This window comes from Scatophagus argus, chromosome 13, assembly GCF_020382885.2.
Source record: "Scatophagus argus isolate fScaArg1 chromosome 13, fScaArg1.pri, whole genome shotgun sequence".
NCBI lineage: Eukaryota > Metazoa > Chordata > Actinopteri > Scatophagidae > Scatophagus > Scatophagus argus.
The window spans coordinates 19512586-19532096 of NC_058505.1; the positions used below are offsets into that span (position 1 = coordinate 19512586).

Below are 19511 nucleotides of genomic sequence, written 5' to 3' on the forward strand. Positions count from 1 at the left end.
TCTGGGTGCTTTACAGAAACCCAGAGCCTGAACCCCCAAGCAAGTAGACAGTGGCAAGGAAAACCTCCCTTTTAACAGGAACAAACCTTGAGCAGGACCCGACTCACAAGGCAGAACCATCCTGCTGATAGTCGGCTGGGTGAAGGAGAAGAAGAAGAGGTAGACAGGACAGAGAGGATGAAAGAGAGAGAGAGAGAGAGAGAGAGAGAGAGAGAGAAACATACATGCAATAAACATCATTCAATACAAAGGACAAACATGACAGCTTGTTATAATTGGAATGCTAAAAAACTATGTTCTGTATTTATTTGTTTTTTAGCTGATGTGTTGTTCAAGTTAATTATACTAGCACTACATAGAAGAATAACATGGGCAGATATTGACAATAGATACTGGGTTTATCAGAGAGCCAGATGAAGGTCAGCATGTAGATCTGGACCCAGAGAGACCTGCAGAAAGATACAGGGGGGGGGGACACAAAACTACAAGGAGGTACATCACAGGTGATGTAAAATAATGGATCATATGTCGACCTGATGAGAGGAAAGGAGGGGAGAGGAAGAAGAGGAGAGGAGGTAGGGAATAGTCTCTATGGTGTTGTTTCTAAAATGTTTAGAAAACATGGCTTCTCATGCAGTTGTGTGTGATTGCTCGTGTGCCAGCTAACTTTGTACAGTTAATGTTAGCAAAGGTAACGATAAATACTATATTATACTATTTAATACTACAATAGTGTCTTTGGACACCATGATATGCAGTATGAAATACTGACCACTGGTAAATTCAAATAGTTTTTCCAAATCAAAAAACTTATTTCAAAGCCACTTCCTTATAGTTCAAAATATATTAGGTTTTAACCAGATCGAAACATCTTTGTGTTGTACGGAGCTGAATGTGTTTTGTGCTTTTCTCTATTTTAAATGTACTCTGTTCATCTCTCTCATAGAGTCCCACAAACAAATCAATGTGCACGTCAGTGTGCTTTGGCAAGATAACCACCAGATCAAACACCAGTGCAAGACACAGATTGCGACATAGTTATGTACTGTGGGGTGACTAATTAATAGCACATATGATGTCACAATCCCACTGTGGCTTTATTTGTGATGTCCAGGGACAGCCTGTCAGACACACACAGAGCAAGCAGTGTTGTGCAGTTCAAACTTATCTGCAGAGGCTGTTAATGCTCAAAACTCTGACTGACATATTCCTATCAAGATGGAGTACCTTTTATGCCCCGTTGAGGAAGTAGCCCATCTGCCTTCTATCGCTCGAGACATCTGCCCGTTCCCTAACTACAACCCCAATCCTCTTTTTTCCAAATTGCTGTCCACCAACTCTTCACTTCACCTGAGGAACCACTACACATCAGTGCAGTCGTCCCTGACCCCCAAACAGCTGGAGGACTTCACTCAGAGCCTGAAGACCACTTTTGGCAAGGAGGGCAATGTCACTCTTGGCGGGGTGGGGGTAGTGGCCCTGTCCCTGGCTGTGCTGTTTGACACCATTTCCACAGAGGTCAGAGGAGAGTGGGTGCCAGAATCAGGACCCATTCCAGGTTTATTTGTCAAGGACCTGAGGGGCTATTACCCACCACAGGTCTACACGATCAGCGAGTACCTGAGGCTGGTACCCCACATTGCAAACAACCCCAGCAGGATGAAAAAGGAGACAGAGAGGTAGGTACTGCAGTGTGTATTTGTGCACATGTGCCCTATAAAATCAGCAGGCATTACTGAATGTGTGTACTCTGTGTCAGCTTATGTGATTTTATCTCTTTTTTTCCTGTTTATCTCAACAAGGTACCTCAAGCAGTTAAAAAGTGATGATGAATCTTTGGAGAAACTGGGAGAAAACCACACATTACCATTAAAAGAAGACATCACTGCATTCAATTTACTTCTGAGTCACGTGTTTATAATCAGCTTACAGTTTCACCACCTTCGCATTAAAAACACTGAGGATGAAGGAATGCACGTCCCGAACAGGCGCCCACCCACTGATATTATTTTTACACTCAACTGTGACCCTGAGACAGCTAGCAAAGTCTTTTTGGCTGAGGTACAAAAATCTGACAACCACACTCAAGAAGTTTTTAAAAGTTATATGTCAAAAGTATCAAAGATATCAAAGACATGGTTGCATGAGTATGCTAAGCTAGAATTTTTCAATGCTATGATCCACCTCTCCTGTGGATTTATTAATGCTGATTCATTGATTACTCAAAGAGAGGATTTTGACCTGAAGGCCAATGCACTCAAAAAATGGGACTAGCTCACTGGCTATTTTCCAAATCCAGCTGAAACCAGGATTTCAAGTTTATGCTCAAAAGAAGACAAATAAAATAAAGAATAAATAAAATAAAGAAGACAAATAAAATAAAGAATAAATAGTAAATAAATCAGAACATGAAGCTATGAACGAAGCCAGATAAGCTATTGATAAAATATGCATATACATCATGCGGGGATGACCAGGCAACATGGAACAAAAGAGTCAAAATGTGATCATTCATATAGTTCTGATATTGTGTGATGTAATGTTGTTTTTTTTTGTTTGTTTGTTTTTACTTGATTATCTGCTTGTGTGACCATTTTTTTTTTAATTGATTTTGATTTTTTGAGTGATAGTGTTGCAGATCCAGTTATTACCATCTGGGTGTCATTTTTAATTATTAGTTGTTTCAAAACACAGGAAATGATATCTGTATGTGATATATGTATGAACATGTGTATGGTACATTTAAAGTGCTCTCACTGAAACACATCTATCCTCACTTATTCCCTAACATGACAAGGTAAATGTCTGTAATTTAGCTTGATGACATGAGTTAAATTTTATTTTCTATTTATATAAATATATATACACAAAAATAAAATGACTCTCAGAAATGGTATGAAGTGCTGTGGGTCCATTTGTAAACAAAAGGGTGAAACTTTAAAAAAAAAAAAAAGACAAGAGCTGAGCTGACTTTGTGTTTCATTCAACAAGAAATTGCCACTACAATGTGTGTGTGTGTGTGTGCGCTTGCTTTAAGGTTAGGCTGAGGTTAGGGCTAGGCAGGTAATGTTTATTGTTATGGTTAGCTGGTGGTTAGGCCTCTAGGAAATGAATGGAAGTCTATGTGATGTTCCTGAAAGTGATAGACTTCCGACAGAACAAGTTGTCAAGCAAACAAGCTGAGGTGCATTTGGAGACAACACATTCGAAGCACAAAGTTGATTTCTTCAGAAAAAAAACCTGTTGTGGACAACTGAGTCATTTAACTAAAGCTGCATCTATAGCTTCGAATGCTCAACTTTCTTCATATAATGTAGCCTGCAGAGTTGCTGTGTAAAACACTGCATGAATTAACATTTCCCTCTGCTATCGATATGGCTGCAACTGTGATGAAGCAACAACCAGCAAGGTAAAGGCAATTCCTTTGATTAACTGATACATAAATTACAATGTGAGTTAACATTTGCGTTATGTAATAATAATTACAATAATAACTGTATTATACAACACTTTTAAAAAGCAAGCTGCAAAGTGCTTTAAGAGCACATAGAAACAAGAGAAGAAGATTGAAAAAGTAGAATGATGTACTGATAACAAGCAAAGTAAGAATTACTAAAACAAAAACACAATTAAAACAAATAGCATGCACTGAACAATAGATGCAACAAACAATACAGAAGAACATAATTCTAAAAACAAACAGACAATGGATTAATAGAATTAAAATGATCAGATTCAAAAGCAGAAACAGAGATATCCTGGCTGGTCTGCTCCAGCGAAATGTTGCAGAGTTACTAAAAAGACCCAGAGGATCTCAGACTCCCTTCAGGTTCACAAAAGGCCTGTAAATCAGGGACCAACTCCAAACACGCCTAAGTAGTAATCACTAAAATTTTCAAATTCATTTTCAAATGTACAGGTAACCAGTGTAGAAATACAAAAACAGATGTAATGTGGACTCTTCTGTTGCATTCTGTGAGTCTTACTGCAGTATTCTGCACCACTTGTACTTTGGCCGAGATGCACTGAGCAATGCAGGAATAAACCAAGTTACATGTACTATAATGAAGGTGCGGATGACAATTTCCCAATTCTTATTATATATATACATATATATATATGTCACTACAATGTGTCCGTATACATATATATATATATAGTATATATATATATATAGTCCGTAGTATACTGTATATATATATATATATATCTATATTGTATATGTGTGTGTGTGTGTGTGTGCATAAAACTGAGATGCTACAAAGTTGCTGGAAATGCAATTGAACAACTGACTTGGATTTGCTAATACTTGCTATGCATCGGATTCAGCGATTCCAATAAAATGAAATGATGTTGTGGCTGAAATTAGCTTTAAAGTTAATAAAACTGAATGGAAACAAAACATAACTGAACAGCAATGATTTTATTATGACGATTGTTAATTAAAAGAGCAATTAAGATATAACCTGTATCAGCAGATCACAGTCCTCTATTAATACTCAATGGAAATGTGTGGTGGAGACCCTGTGTGTCCCTGCATTTTGTTCATTTTATTATTTTGCTGTGTTGAAGATGTTTCTGAGTGTCAGACTCTGACTGTGGACTTGGCACAGTCTGTGTGGGACTGAATTAATCACCTGATTAATTACCTGAAAAATATCTATAAAAATATAAGTCAAATCATTAAAAAAAAAAAAGAATCTTGTGTGATGGAACTTCAGAATGCTAGTTTGCACACTCTTGGTTCTTTACCTTTCATCTGACTTTGATGTGTCATCACATTCTGAACAGAACAGTGTGCTCTCCAACAGATCTGAGATTCACTCGGTATCAGTACACACTCTCCAGGTTATCTGCACGTGTTTACAGTACAACTCGTCTGAAACTTCGATTCATTCGACGATTTCTCCTGAGTTCACCCAACATTTGATGACTCTGACCTCCAGAACAGATTCAGGTAGGTGCAAAGTGTTTCCAGTTACAGCTCATAGTCTTGTTGTTGTGTGTTTGCTCAAATCCTGGACACTAATCTTTAATGTGCTGTGACTAACTGATGCAAGTTTAAAGTTATAATTGTGGGCCCAATTCATCTTTGTAGTCCTTTGTAGTCTTTGTAGGCTTACTTCTCAGATAAGTTTCAATATAAGGTCTGTTTTTGTAACAGAGAGTTTCTTTAGGTTTTGTTCAAAGTACAAACCTTTTCAGACATGAGATCTTTAAATTCATCTATCTGTCCAAGTAGGAGCTTTTTGGCATTTAAACGGAGCAACATTTTGTACGAAGTAGGTGAATGGGGCTGAAGTTTTAATTAAATCCACAATATGCTTATTTCCTTTCTGGCCAATACTGATGTAATCTGTCACATCCATCACAAATGAAGTTTATTCTATGATCCTTATGTTGAGTCAGTCTGAATACATGACCATCGCAGTTCATATTTAAGTCGCTGCTTTATTTTTAAAACGTACTGCAGTCAAAACAGATTATTTCTCATTTTAGAGAACAACATGCAGGCAGATCTTGAGATGACGAAGAGAAATAGGATGGAGAGTGATGTTGCGGGATCACCTAGGACAGTTGACAACCGTAGCAATGTTCACGAGGATGTCAGCGTGAGAAAGAGGAGGGCTAGTGATGATGGCAGGATGCCCGAGAAAAGGATGAGGTGCAGTAACCTCACCAACCCTTCTGAACACAGTGATGTGTCAGTAAAGGACAGAATCAGTCAGAGGGGAAAGAGGAAGATCAGTGTAGATGCCAGACCTCCTGAAAAGAAGAGAAGGTGTAGCATCAGAAACAGCTCCAACTCTGACCCCAGTGTAATAGCTGTGGTGGAGCCCAAAGCAGAGACACACAGAGGCAAAGAGACAAAGGCCAACGACGATGATGAGGCACCTAAGAAGAAAACCAGCAGTAGTGACAGCGGAGTGTCCTGGATCACTGTGTCCAGCAATACTGAAGCCTCCTTTCCACTGGCAGCAATTGTAAATAAGAGTGGAGGAGACATCAGCTACAACACCAGCAGTGCCTCATCCGAGGAGGAGAGAATCTTTGAGTTGTCCTCCTCACTAAACACAAGCAGAGGTAAGCAGACAGTGGGGAACAAAATGACAGAACAAGAATAGGTGTAAATGTATTCATGTAAGAAATATCAAAAAATAAGTAAAGAATTCAGAAGAAAATGTCTGTCTGTGTGTTTTCAGCTGATTTCGTGAACAAGTACTGCGAGTTGGATCCGATCGGCAAGGGAGGCTTCGGCTCAGTGCGCGCTGGCTTCCGTAAATCAGACCATCAACCAGTAAGTCTTACAAACACACGCTCACACACACTGCAACATTCACTGATCCTCAGGATGTATCAGCTATAGACAGTGTACTGTACGTGCTGAGCTGAGTTTCCCAGTCTAAAAAATGGGCACACTCCACTTGATGACAAAAGTCCATCTGTATGTAATCTTAAGAGAAAAGGACCATGCTGCTTACTTGATGAATTACTGTACTACTAGCGTGCGTCATTATTTAAGACTAATCTAGCAGTTTTCTGTGGCTAACCAAGATGGTGCTCTGCAAAGCAATGGGTAACATCATGGCAAGTTTACACTCACACCAAATTTGAATTTCTGTCTTGCAGGTTGCCATCAAGCACATTCCCAGCAGGGGTGTAAGAGTGAAAAAAGTTGTAAGTAATTTAATCTGATGATGAACACCAACTGCAACTGAAAATGAAAACTAAATTTGAATGTTTAATGTTTCTTTCACAACTATGCTGTGAATGAACTGCACATGTTTTATCTCTGTGTCTGAAGCAGACATTCGGTGTTGGAATTTATTTGTTTTTTCTTTAGAAATGCAACGGGAAGGTCTTTGACATCATTCTCGAGGTGGCATTCATTCTGAAAACCACAGGTCTACCAGGATCCATTGGACAATCCACTGCTGTGTCCCTTCTGGACTGGTACCATCTGGACCAGGAGTTAATACTGGTCATGGAAAGACCCAAAAACAGCATGGACCTCTTCAGCTACCTAAAATCTCGTGGAGGATACCTGGATGAACATGAGGCAAAGGTATGGAAGCTGAGTGGAGAATATTTCTGCATGTGTGTGTGTCTGTGTGTGTGTGTGTGTGTGTGTGTGTGTGTGTCCAATGAAACATTTTTTCTGCACGCCTACCATCAGCTCGTTTGATTTGGTTTAAACCCTACAACAGCAGCAATCCACTGATTTCAGTGATGTCATTCCAATGAAATGATTTCCAACTAAACATTTAATTTAATTGTTTATTCATTAGATGTTTGTTTAACTGGGCCCTTCAGTTCATAAAGAAAACTCCTACAGAACTTACATTGCTGCCATAGTTTTCATTGTTGTGCTGTTCAAGAGATACATTTTTCCTGACCTTCTCTTCCAATTCTGTCTCTCTCAGATGATCCTGAGACAGCTGCTGGACGCAGCCATCGACATGCACTCAAAGGGTGTCTTTCACCGGGACATCAAGTTACAAAACGTCCTGGTGCAGTTGAACGGTGGAGAACCCAAAGTGCGTATCATCGACTTCGGCTGTGGCAGCTTCTCCACTGAGACGCCTTTCACTACTTTTTGTGGTATGATATCTGGCTTGTGCTCTTCAGTCATTTGCCAATCTCTGAAATAATGATTTTCATGTTTAAACAAAGATTCTCATCATCCCTTCCTGTCTTTTCCCTCCATTGCTCTGCTGATGTGTGTACTAGGTACCCGTGCATACTTCCCTCCCGAGTGGTTTGACTGTGAGAAATACAGGGCCTGTCCCACCACTGTCTGGCAGCTTGGAGTGCTATTTTATTCATTGCTGAGAGGACATGAGACCTTTACCACCATGAGCTTCATGAGCAACCACATTCAGTTCAACAGAACACTATCCAAGGGTAAGAAACACACGGACAACACCAGATTTGCTTTTTGTTGTTTTTTCCTCACTGGATCACTTCCCACTAAAACCTTTTGTCCCCTGATTTCTCTCATTTTCCAGAGGTCAAGACGTTGCTGCATATGTGTCTGACCAGAGACCCCGAGGAGCGAGCCACCCTGGAGGAGCTGCAGATGCACCCGGCGCTCAACTAACCACAGCAACCACACAGTCTTAGTGCACGGCACATGATGTAGTCATGATGTAGTGCTGTAATGTCCATTGTTTGCTCTGAATTCTGTTACCTCTCTGTCTCTTCCAGCCGCAGGACAAACCTTGGAGCCCACCTCACTGCTGTCAGCTGTGTGCCCTGCTGGATCCTCCCACCCACGTGAAGAAACCTGGACAGAAAGAAAGGACAACACAAAGGAAATGATTCACTTCAAGGCCTATCTTATGGTACTGATACTGGACTTTTTCCCCACCTCAAGGTCCTGTGTAAGGCCCAGCCGTCCGTGTAGAGGGGATCTCTCTTTGAATTGCCTCTTCCGAGGTTTCTTCCCAATTTCCATACGTGCTGAGGATTTTGGGGAGTTGTTCCTCGTCTTCTCAGAGAGCTTGGGCTGGGTCAGGAACCAGTGGTGTTGTTGGACTGAAAACACCAGAGGTGGGACTAAATCTTGCAAGTCACAAGAAAGTCTTTGCACCCATGTCCCAAGTCAAGACATCCAAGTACTGAGTTTCTGCATTTCACTTTCAAAGACTCAAGACACTACAAGTGAAGTCACAATTCAGTGGAACTGAAGTCCGAGTCCTTTTTCAGGGCACAACTCTGATGAACACTGTATCAGACATTGTGCTGCACTATAAATAAATGAATTTTCCTTTGATCTGCTGCTTCTTGTGACACTTTTCAATAAAAATTCCAGATAAAACATCAATGTATTAAGTTCATAAAAGATTTACAGGTGAGTCATTTACATATGCAGAGTACATGTTGGTCAAATAACTTGCAAAGTGTAAACAGTGTAAGGAATCTTAAATGGGCAGCAGCTAAAGTTCAATCATGTATGAGATTTGTTATCAAACCTTGTCATCATATCTGTGGAGATTCTCAGTCATTAAGGTCATATTCACTCAAAGAGTTAAAGCAAGGCGTCTGGATTTGTCAAGATTTGGCTTGAAGACATTTGGCTGCTAATCCGAGCAGCTTCACGAGTTCGATGATATGGCAACACAGGGATCCCTGGCTAGTGTCTGGCTCCAGCTGAGTGGTTGCAGTCAGTCACATTAATGGTAACTGTCTCATAAAGTGTCCAGGAAAAGAAAAGCTGACCCAGAGAGAAGCCAATTTTCTTTGGAGATGGGAGAGCAAATACATGTTGTTAATGGGCTCAAGCACATACAGTATGTCTCCTTCAGAATGAGGCATTAGCAGGGTCTGAGGAATACAGTTTACAGCCACATTTTGACACCAAACCAACACAATTCAAGCTGTCAAGAAAAACAAACAAAAACCAGAAAGAAAAATATGAGCATAAAGCAACCAGTGTTTTCAACAGAATGTGTTGAATGTGCAGGGAAAGCCAACCTCACCGTGCCTGAAGAACACACGAGATCCTCTGTGTTTCGGTTTCTTTTTTCTTGCTGAATTAATGTTACTAGTTTTACACTTCAGTATCTGTTTGCCATTATTTTTTCTAGACTTGTTTATTAATTCATACTTCATGCAAATAGCAGGGACAATGTCTGATGCCCAAAAGTTGTAACTTTTGCAAAAAAACACACTGACCTCACTGATTCTAACGGGCGTGTGTGGGGCTGCCGTCGTCGTAGAAACACTGTCCGCTAGACCTGGACTGGGAGAGGAGGTTGGTTGGATGCTGTTGGCAGTATGTTGGTGTGGCGGGATGACGTCACCGCTTTGAGCCTGTGATTGGCCAGAGGGCTGCTTCTGGGCTTTCTGTGATTGATGCTTGGCCACGGTTTGGCTGGCGCTGTAGAACTCTTGAGTTTCCTGTTTCTTCTTGTTGGCTGAGACTCGCTTCTTAGTCACCTGTCAGGGTCAGAGGACAAGGGGAAAGGTGAGTTACCATGACTGTTGCATTACTGTGTCAACATAAAGAAAAAAAACAAAAAACAAAGCAGGGGATATGAAAAAATATGAATTCCGCCTGCTTCCGTTCTTTTATGTAAGTCTACCTGTAATGGAATAAACTGGTTATGTGAGCCGATGGGCAGTGCTGCTGCAGGCTGGTGGTGGGCAGAACCAGGGAAAGTTCCCGCTGCTCCATAGAAAGGTTGGTTTTGGTGGTGGTGAGGAGGTGGCGTCATTCCCCACAGCGGGGCAGGGGCGTAGCCCTGGGGAGGTAACAGCAGACCACCTGTAGAAAGAGGATGTTCTTATGAGATACCAGCACTTTTAATGTTCTAACTCATACATTTATGCGGTTCTTTCTACGTCCACCCGAGTTCTCTATTTGGGTGGACTGTTCCTTTAAATACAAACAACAGACAGAGTGAGACAGAAAGAAGACTTTCACTGAAACTTTGCACAAATTGTAAACGGAAAATTTCAAAACTCCTGTTCTTTACTTTTGGCTGTGCCAAAGACAACGACCAGGGAGTCCACAGAGAGGACTGTGAGCAGGGACGACTGACCTTGTTGGCTGAAGACTGGGGGCATGGCTCCTATGGGTGGGGGCCGAATCTGACCCACTCCTGGGTATATAGGAGGTGGGAGGGGGGAGCCTGATCCCAACGAGTTCTACAGATAAGAGAGAGGCACACATGCTTTAGGTGTAACATCTGAACATTAACCAGCTGTGTTTTATGCACATTTCCGCGTTCATGTTCTGTACCAGACGTTGGAGGGCAAAGAAGGCAGCTTTCTCCTTGGCATCATTTTCTGATTGGCACTGAGGGCCGTGAACCATCAACCCGCTGGACAGCTTCACCTGACACACTACTACACCCTGTGGAGACAGAGGACATTGTTATTGCCACCGCAAACAGAGAATGACCTGATGACTTGCACAGTCGTTGTCAGCTATTGGTGGAGAGCATGTAATAAGCAGTAGAACATGAGAACAAAAAAACTTCACAGTGTTACCTGTCTGTTGCCTATGTAGCTGAACTCGGGTGGTGCCATTCCTAACCCCACACAGACACGTGCCAGCTCTGACACCTTACTGGTCAGCACAGCGTTGGTGTGGTTGGCAGAGGTGACTGATGTGGGAGAAGCTAATACAGCTGTGTCGCCATGAGGGGCGTTCATATTAGCTGCTGGAGGGAGAGAAAATGGGACGAAAGAGAAAAAAAAAAGGCTTAATTTGTAGACAGACAGACTGCGTCCTTGGTTTGAAAATGTGGCTGCAATAAACCTGCCTGAGGTTCGGTGATTAGTTAAGTACCTAGTTTCTTGGACGATCGTCTCCTGTTCTGCTGCTGGCCACCAGGGGCGGAGCTGTTGGCTGCCTCCTGGGAAGAGAGGCTTCCTGTTCCAGTACTGTCAATCTTTAGCATCTCCTTCAGGACCAGGGTCCCCTTCTATGACACACATTAACATAACAAAATCATCACAATTTTGGCCAGCAAAAAAATAAACACACATGTTTTTGTGTGTTTTTTTCATAACAGGTAGTTTTGTTGCAACTCGATTTAAATATTTTCCCTTTCACAGACTCTACAGGAAGCCATTTTTGAAGAGGGAGGAGAGTGGAAGTTGGGAGACATTCATTTACACACACACACATACACACACGCTCACAGGTGTATTAATGATTGGTGTATTCACCCTCGAAAATGTCTGCTGGGCAATCAGTCCATTAATAAATAAATCTGGAACTGATCAAACTGTTGGGAACATTTTAATTTTTTCTACCTCTTGTTTACCCTCAAAGTAAGTAATTCCAGATGAGGAGTTGGCCAGCGGAGACTGCAGCCATTACCAGAGCAAAGCTGATAATGCTTTTTTGTTTTTCTTCATTTTTCTTTTGTTTGTGAAACATCCTATAGGCACCAATAAACGGTTTCCACCTCTGAAGTGTGTGCATTTGTACCTTATCGGCTGTGTTGTGTGAGGGGAGAAGGGAGCTGGAGTCTTCATTTTTCTTCAACAGTCTGATGCCACCAGCTGGAGCCTGTGAAGAACACAAACCAGCATGATTCTAACCACACACTCACACACATCTACACACACAACATAATAATAACCTGGCATCCTGCTGTCTCACGAGTGACCTGACATGCTGCAGTTTGAACACAGTGGATGCTGGGGGAAAACGCGTGTGCTCACCGTTTTGTTCTACAAGAAGAAGCTGGAGGAGCGGCTGGAGCATAACAACACACGAGATGTGTGGAGGGGCCTGAAGACCATCTCAGGATATGGACAGAGTGGAGCCAGAGGGACAGCTGAAGGCAACCAGCGATGGGCAAGTGAATTAAACCTATTTTTCAACAGGTTTAATTCCAACCCCACCCCCTCTGCCACCCATCCTCTACCCTCTTCACACATCTCAAGGCCAGCAGACACTACCACCATCACCACACCATCACTGTCCTCTACTTCACCTCCCATCACCCCTCTGTCTTCACACCACTTCACACCAGCCCCCCCTTCCACCATCAGCCCAACCATCCCCTATTGTCCACCCCTTTCCCCTCCCCACCCCCCTCTCTCACCCCTCTCCTTAACATCGGACCAGGTGAGGAGAGAACTGAGGCGGCTGAAGTGCAGGAAAGCTGCAGGACCAGACGGGATCACCCCCAGACTGCTTAGGGACTGTGCTGACCAGCTCTGTGAGGTGGTCTCGTACATCTTCAACCTGAGCCTTAGTCTGGAGAGGGTCCCCGTCCTGTGGAAGACCTCCTGTGTGGTTCCAGTTCCTAAGACTGCACACCCCAAGGAGCCAAACCACTACAGGCCTGTCGCCTTGACCTCTCACCTGATGAAGACCATGGAGAGGCTCATCCTCAGTCACCTTCGCTCTGTGGCGAGTACAGCGATGGACACGCTGCAGTTTGCCTACAGGCCAAACATCGGGGTGGATGATGCTGTCATCTACCTGCTGCACCGGGTGCTGAATCACCTGGAGAGTGCTGGGAGCGCTGTGAGAATCATGTTTTTTGATTTCTCTAGCGCATTCAACACAATTCAGCCGGTGCTGCTGAGAGAGAAGCTGGAGAGAGCAGGTGTGGACGGACATTTGGCTGCTTGGATCATCGATTACCTCACCAACAGGCCACAGTATGTGAGACCGCGTAACTGTGTGTCTGAGGTGGTGGTCTGCAGCACGGGGGCCCCCCAGGGAACAGTACTCTCACCTTTCCTCTTCACCCTCTACACCTCGGACTTCACCTACAACACCAGCAGATGTCACCTCCAGAAGTTCTCTGACGACTCAGCCATTGTTGGCTGTGTGTCTGAGGGGAATGAGACGGAGTACAGGTCAGTCATCGTGAACTTTGTGGACTGGTGTGAGCGCAACCACCTGTGCTTAAACACCAGTAAAACAAAGGAGATGGTGATTGACTTTCGGAGAAGGTCATTACCACATACACCAGTGAACATCCAGGGCTTGGACATTGAGATTGTGGACAGTTTGAAGTACCTGGGTGTCCACCTAAACCATAAACTGGACTGGTCACATAACACCGATGCCCTGTACAAGAAGGGCCAAAGTGTGCTTTCTGCACTCCTCTTCTGTCCTTGTGAGCTGCCACAACAGGTGAATTTCCCCACTGCGGGATCAATAAAGTTTCATCTTATTCTTATTCTTATTTTGTTGGGGCGCTGGTTCCCACCCTGTTTATCCTAGAGTTGGAAAAAACACAAGGTTTCATTTTATTTTGCTTCCAAACACCTTCAAATCTTTACAAGAGAAAGATCTTTCCACTGACACTTTGTCAGTTATGTTGTTAAATTGCGTAAATTTTGCACTACTGGCCCTGACACATCTGGGCTGCCACGAGGACATGGGGGCCTTGCTGCATTAAACACCCATACAGACTTACATTATTGTGCCAGTGAGCAGGAGGTTTGTGTGGAGGGCCACAGCTCTGCAGAGATTGCCACACATTACTGTACTCCTCTTTACTCTGAATGAAGCAGAGAGAGAGAGAGAGACAGACTGAGTTACAGATATTTGGATGGTCACATGGTTAGAAGGGCATATTGAAATGAGGAGGGGCAAAACACGGGTGACCCTGCACTTACCTTGGCCGGTTGTTTCTGGGTGAGACCCTTAGAGGGGGACTTCCTGTTGCCCTGGGAGCCTGCCTTTACTACACCGTGTTTGTTGTTGTGCTGCAGAAGGAGGAGGAGGAGAGAGAGAGAGAGAGAGAGAGAGAGAGAGACAGAGAGAGAGAGAGAGAGAGAGAGACAGAGAGAGAGAGGTTTGTGTGGCAGGACAGGAGAAAAGGACATGGTCAAACATTTGAGAGAAACAGGAAAAATAAATAAAGTGAACTCTTCTCCACTCTTACCTGTGTGGGTACAAAGGGAGAGCGTGGAGAGTGGTTCAGACCTCCCAGCTGGCGCTGCGAGTTGACATTTGTGGCTGTGGCGGGCTGAGGTTTGACCATGGCAGTCAGTTTGTGGGAGGTGGGATCTGCTCGGGCTCCGTGGGAAAGGTTAATGAGAGCACAGGGAGGGAGGCAGTAACCGCGAGGTGACGTACACCTGAGGACGCAGGGCCAGTGATACAGTGGTCACATGCCTGGAAAACAAAAACACAATAAAAACAAATAGCATGCACTGAACAATAGATGCAACAAACAATACAGAAGAACATAATTCTAAAAACAAACAGACAATGGATTAATAGAATTAAAATGATCAGATTCAAAAGCAGAAACAGAGATATCCTGGCTGGTCTGCTCCAGCGAAATGTTGCAGAGTTACTAAAAAGACCCAGAGGATCTCAGACTCCCTTCAGGTTCACAAAAGGCCTGTAAATCAGGGACCAACTCCAAACACGCCTAAGTAGTAATCACTAAAATTTTCAAATTCATTTTCAAATGTACAGGTAACCAGTGTAGAAATACAAAAACAGATGTAATGTGGACTCTTCTGTTGCATTCTGTGAGTCTTACTGCAGTATTCTGCACCACTTGTACTTTGGCCGAGATGCACTGAGCAATGCAGGAAGAAACCAAGTTACATGTACTATAATGAAGGTGCGGATGACAATTTCCCAATTCTTATTATATATATACATATATATATATGTCACTACAATGTGTCCGTATACATATATATATATATATAGTATATATATATATATATAGTCCGTAGTATACTGTATATATATATATATATATATTGTATATGTGTGTGTGTGTGTGTGTGTATAAAACTGAGATGTTACAAAGTTGCTGGAAATGCAATTGAACAACTGACTTGGATTTGCTAATACTTGCTATGCATCGGATTCAGCGATTCCAATAAAATGAAATGATGTTGTGGCTGAAATTAGCTTTAAAGTTAATAAAACTGAATGGAAACAAAACATAACTGAACAGCAATGATTTTATTATGACGATTGTTAATTAAAAGAGCAATTAAGATATAACCTGTATCAGCAGATCACAGTCCTCTATTAATACTCAATGGAAATGTGTGGTGGAGACCCTGTGTGTCCCTGCATTTTGTTCATTTTATTATTTTGCTGTGTTGAAGATGTTTCTGAGTGTCAGACTCTGACTGTGGACTTGGCACAGTCTGTGTGGGACTGAATTAATCACCTGATTAATTACCTAATTACCTGAAAAATATAAGTCAAATCATTAAAAAAAAAAAAGAATCTTGTGTGATGGAACTTCAGAATGCTAGTTTGCACACTCTTGGTTCTTTACCTTTCATCTGACTTTGATGTGTCATCACATTCTGAACAGAACAGTGTGCTCTCCAACAGATCTGACATTCACTCGGTATCAGTACACACTCTCCAGGTTATCTGCACGTGTTTACAGTACAACTCGTCTGAAACTTCCATTCATTCGACGATTTCTCCTGAGTTCACCCAACATTTGATGACTCTGACCTCCAGAACAGATTCAGGTAGGTGCAAAGTGTTTCCAGTTACAGCTCATAGTCTTGTTGTTGTGTGTTTGCTCAAATCCTGGACACTAATCTTTAATGTGCTGTGACTAACTGATGCAAGTTTAAAGTTATAATTGTGGGCCCAATTCATCTTTGTAGTCCTTTGTAGTCTTTGTAGGCTTACTTCTCAGATAAGTTTCAATATAAGGTCTGTTTTTGTAACAGAGAGTTTCTTTAGGTTTTGTTCAAAGTACAAACCTTTTCAGACATGAGATCTTTAAATTCATCTATCTGTCCAAGTAGCAGCTTTTTGGCATTTAAACGGAGCAACATTTTGTACGAAGTAGGTGAATGGGGCTGAAGTTTTAATTAAATCCACAATATGCTTATTTCCTTTCTGGCCAATACTGATGTAATCTGTCACATCCATCACAAATGAAGTTTATTCTATGATCCTTATGTTGAGTCAGTCTGAATACATGACCATCGCAGTTCATATTTAAGTCGCTGCTTTATTTTTAAAACGTACTGCAGTCAAAACAGATTATTTCTCATTTTAGAGAACAACATGCAGGCAGATCTTGAGATGACGAAGAGAAATAGGATGGAGAGTGATGTTGCGGGATCACCTAGGACAGTTGACAACCGTAGCAATGTTCACGAGGATGTCAGCGTGAGAAAGAGGAGGGCTAGTGATGATGGCAGGATGCCCGAGAAAAGGATGAGGTGCAGTAACCTCACCAACCCTTCTGAACACAGTGATGTGTCAGTAAAGGACAGAATCAGTCAGAGGGGAAAGAGGAAGATCAGTGTAGATGCCAGACCTCCTGAAAAGAAGAGAAGGTGTAGCATCAGAAACAGCTCCAACTCTGACCCCAGTGTAATAGCTGTGGTGGAGCCCAAAGCAGAGACACACAGAGGCAAAGAGACAAAGGCCAACGACGATGATGAGGCACCTAAGAAGAAAACCAGTTGTAGTGACAGCGGAGTGTCCTGGATCACTGTGTCCAGCAATACTGAAGCCTCCTTTCCACTGGCAGCAATTGTAAATAAGAGTGGAGGAGACATCAGCTACAACACCAGCAGTGCCTCATCCGAGGAGGAGAGAATCTTTGAGTTGTCCTCCTCACTAAACACAAGCAGAGGTAAGCAGACAGTGGGGAACAAAATGACAGAACAAGAATAGGTGTAAATGTATTCATGTAAGAAATATCAAAAAATAAGTAAAGAATTCAGAAGAAAATGTCTGTCTGTGTGTTTTCAGCTGATTTCGTGAACAAGTACTGCGAGTTGGATCCGATCGGCAAGGGAGGCTTCGGCTCAGTGCGCGCTGGCTTCCGTAAATCAGACCATCAACCAGTAAGTCTTACAAACACACGCTCACACACACTGCAACATTCACTGATCCTCAGGATGTATCAGCTATAGACAGTGTACTGTACGTGCTGAGCTGAGTTTCCCAGTCTAAAAAATGGGCACACTCCACTTGATGACAAAAGTCCATCTGTATGTAATCTTAAGAGAAAAGGACCATGCTGCTTACTTGATGAATTACTGTACTACTAGCGTGCGTCATTATTTAAGACTAATCTAGCAGTTTTCTGTGGCTAACCAAGATGGTGCTCTGCAAAGCAATGGGTAACATCATGGCAAGTTTACACTCACACCAAATTTGAATTTCTGTCTTGCAGGTTGCCATCAAGCACATTCCCAGCAGGGGTGTAAGAGTGAAAAAAGTTGTAAGTAATTTAATCTGATGATGAACACCAACTGCAACTGAAAATGAAAACTAAATGTGAATGTTTAATGTTTCTTTCACAACTATGCTGTGAATGAACTGCACATGTTTTATCTCTGTGTCTGAAGCAGACATTCGGTGTTGGAATTTATTTGTTTTTTTCTTTAGAAATGCAACGGGAAGGTCTTTAACATCATTCTCGAGGTGGCATTCATTCTGAAAACCACAGGTCTACCAGGATCCATTGGACAATCCACTGCTGTGTCCCTTCTGGACTGGTACCATCTGGACCAGGAGTTAATACTGGTCATGGAAAGACCCAAAAACAGCATGGACCTCTTCAGCTACCTAAAATCTCGTGGAGGATACCTGGATGAACATGAGGCAAAGGTATGGAAGCTGAGTGGAGAATATTTCTGCATGTGTGTGTGTGTCTGTGTGTGTGTGTGTGTGTGTGTGTGTGTGTGTGTGTGTGTGTGTGTGTGTGTATGTGCTACCAAACGCGTGTGTGTCCAATGAAACATTTTTTCTGCACGCCTACCATCAGCTCGTTTGATTTGGTTTAAACCCTACAAGAGCAGCAATCCACTGATTTCAGTGATGTCATTCCAATGAAATGATTTCCAACTAAACATTTAATTTAATTGTTTATTCATTAGATGTTTGTTTAACTGGGCCCTTCAGTTCATAAAGAAAACTCCTACAGAACTTACATTGCTGCCATATTTTTCATTGTTGTGTTGTTCAAGAGATACATTTTTCCTGACCTTCTCTTCCAATTCTGTCTCTCTCAGATGATCCTGAGACAGCTGCTGGACGCAGCCATCGACATGCACTCAAAGGGTGTCTTTCACCGGGACATCAAGTTACAAAACGTCCTGGTGCAGTTGAACGGTGGAGAACCCAAAGTGCGTATCATCGACTTCGGCTGTGGCAGCTTCTCCACTGAGACGCCTTTCACTACTTTTTGTGGTATGATATCTGGCTTGTGCTCTTCAGTCATTTGCCAATCTCTGAAATAATGATTTTCATGTTTAAACAAAGATTCTCATCATCCCTTCCTGTCTTTTCCCTCCATTGCTCTGCTGATGTGTGTACTAGGTACCCGTGCATACTTCCCTCCCGAGTGGTTTGACTGTGAGAAATACAGGGCCTGTCCCACCACTGTCTGGCAGCTTGGAGTGCTATTTTATTCATTGCTGAGAGGACATGAGACCTTTACCACCATGAGCTTCATGAGCAACCACATTCAGTTCAACAGAACACTATCCAAGGGTAAGAAACACGGACAACACCAGATTTGCTTTTTGTTGTTTTTTCCTCACTGGATCACTTCCCACTAAAACCTTTTGTCCCCTGATTTCTCTCATTTTCCAGAGGTCAAGACGTTGCTGCATATGTGTCTGACCAGAGACCCCGAGGAGCGAGCCACCCTGGAGGAGCTACAGATGCACCCGGCGCTCAACTAACCACAGCAACCACACAGTCTTAGTGCACGGCACATGATGTAGTCATGATGTAGTGCTGTAATGTCCATTGTTTGCTCTGAATTCTGTTACCTCTCTGTCTCTTCCAGCCGCAGGACAAACCTTGGAGCCCACCTCACTAGCTGACAGCAGTGTGCCCTGCTGGATCCTCCCACCCACATGAAGAAACCTGGACAGAAAAAAAGGACAACACAAAGGAAATGATTCACTTCAAGGCCTATCTTATGGTACTGATACTGGACTTTTTCCCCACCTCAAGGTCCTGTGTAAGGCCCAGCCGTCCGTGTAGAGGGGATCTCTCTTTGAATTGCCTCTTCCGAGGTTTCTTCCCAATTTCCATACGTGCTGAGGATTTT

The 19511-nt window shown here is 42.7% G+C and overlaps 4 protein-coding genes across 4 annotated transcripts; 3 read left to right on the forward strand and 1 right to left on the reverse strand.

Moving 5' to 3' along the window:
• The first annotated feature begins 522 nt into the window (after nucleotides 1-522).
• On the forward strand, nucleotides 523-2896 carry LOC124070019. Its single transcript, XM_046409608.1, has 4 exons — nucleotides 523-575; nucleotides 947-1679; nucleotides 1803-2336; nucleotides 2403-2896. Exons 2-3 carry the CDS (start codon nucleotides 1219-1221, stop codon nucleotides 2272-2274), a joined length of 933 nt encoding a protein of 310 aa, XP_046265564.1. The 5' UTR covers nucleotides 523-575; nucleotides 947-1218; the 3' UTR covers nucleotides 2275-2336; nucleotides 2403-2896.
• Nucleotides 2897-5645: 2749 nt separating this feature from the next.
• LOC124069451 (serine/threonine-protein kinase pim-3-like) lies at nucleotides 5646-8281 on the forward strand. Its single transcript, XM_046408629.1, has 7 exons — nucleotides 5646-6084; nucleotides 6204-6298; nucleotides 6631-6678; nucleotides 6845-7066; nucleotides 7425-7602; nucleotides 7732-8011; nucleotides 8209-8281. The coding sequence occupies exons 1-7, from the start codon at nucleotides 5646-5648 to the stop codon at nucleotides 8279-8281; spliced, it is 1335 nt and encodes a 444-aa protein (XP_046264585.1).
• A 54-nt stretch (nucleotides 8282-8335) lies between these two features.
• LOC124069452 (5'-3' exoribonuclease 1-like) lies at nucleotides 8336-11460 on the reverse strand. Its single transcript, XM_046408630.1, has 7 exons — nucleotides 11300-11460; nucleotides 10999-11171; nucleotides 10748-10861; nucleotides 10548-10653; nucleotides 10089-10270; nucleotides 9684-9942; nucleotides 8336-8538 (listed from the first exon to the last, which is right to left on the reverse strand). Exons 1-7 carry the CDS (start codon nucleotides 11409-11411, stop codon nucleotides 8336-8338), a joined length of 1149 nt encoding a protein of 382 aa, XP_046264586.1. The 5' UTR covers nucleotides 11412-11460.
• Nucleotides 11461-16636: 5176 nt separating this feature from the next.
• Nucleotides 16637-19137, forward strand: LOC124069453 (serine/threonine-protein kinase pim-2-like). Its single transcript, XM_046408631.1, has 7 exons — nucleotides 16637-17075; nucleotides 17195-17289; nucleotides 17622-17669; nucleotides 17837-18058; nucleotides 18463-18640; nucleotides 18770-18943; nucleotides 19046-19137. The coding sequence occupies exons 1-7, from the start codon at nucleotides 16637-16639 to the stop codon at nucleotides 19135-19137; spliced, it is 1248 nt and encodes a 415-aa protein (XP_046264587.1).
• The last annotated feature ends 374 nt before the right edge of the window (nucleotides 19138-19511 follow it).

What these genes read in the sequence shown, in the direction of transcription:
- LOC124070019 (XM_046409608.1), top strand. Translation starts at nt 1,219, where the DNA reads ATGGAGTACCTTTTATGCCCCGTTGAGGAAGTAGCCCATCTGCCTTCT. An exon ending in ATGAAAAAGGAGACAGAGAG is followed by an intron (nt 1,680 to 1,802) that starts GTAGGTACTGCA and finishes TATCTCAACAAG; the next exon opens with GTACCTCAAGCAGTTAAAAA.
- LOC124069451 (XM_046408629.1), top strand. Translation starts at nt 5,646, where the DNA reads ATGCCCGAGAAAAGGATGAGGTGCAGTAACCTCACCAACCCTTCTGAA. An exon ending in GTAAATCAGACCATCAACCA is followed by an intron (nt 6,299 to 6,630) that starts GTAAGTCTTACA and finishes TCTGTCTTGCAG; the next exon opens with GTTGCCATCAAGCACATTCC. An exon ending in ATTTCTCTCATTTTCCAGAG is followed by an intron (nt 8,012 to 8,208) that starts GTCAAGACGTTG and finishes TGTCTCTTCCAG; the next exon opens with CCGCAGGACAAACCTTGGAG.
- LOC124069452 (XM_046408630.1), bottom strand. Translation starts at nt 11,411, where the DNA reads ATGCTAAAGATTGACAGTACTGGAACAGGAAGCCTCTCTTCCCAGGAG. An exon ending in GCTACATAGGCAACAGACAG is followed by an intron (nt 10,862 to 10,998) that starts GTAACACTGTGA and finishes CTGTCTCCACAG; the next exon opens with GGTGTAGTAGTGTGTCAGGT. An exon ending in ACACACGCCCGTTAGAATCA is followed by an intron (nt 8,539 to 9,683) that starts GTGAGGTCAGTG and finishes TGGTGTTTTCAG; the next exon opens with TCCAACAACACCACTGGTTC.
- LOC124069453 (XM_046408631.1), top strand. Translation starts at nt 16,637, where the DNA reads ATGCCCGAGAAAAGGATGAGGTGCAGTAACCTCACCAACCCTTCTGAA. An exon ending in GTGTAAGAGTGAAAAAAGTT is followed by an intron (nt 17,670 to 17,836) that starts GTAAGTAATTTA and finishes TTTTTTCTTTAG; the next exon opens with AAATGCAACGGGAAGGTCTT. An exon ending in CAACAGAACACTATCCAAGG is followed by an intron (nt 18,944 to 19,045) that starts GTAAGAAACACG and finishes CTCATTTTCCAG; the next exon opens with AGGTCAAGACGTTGCTGCAT.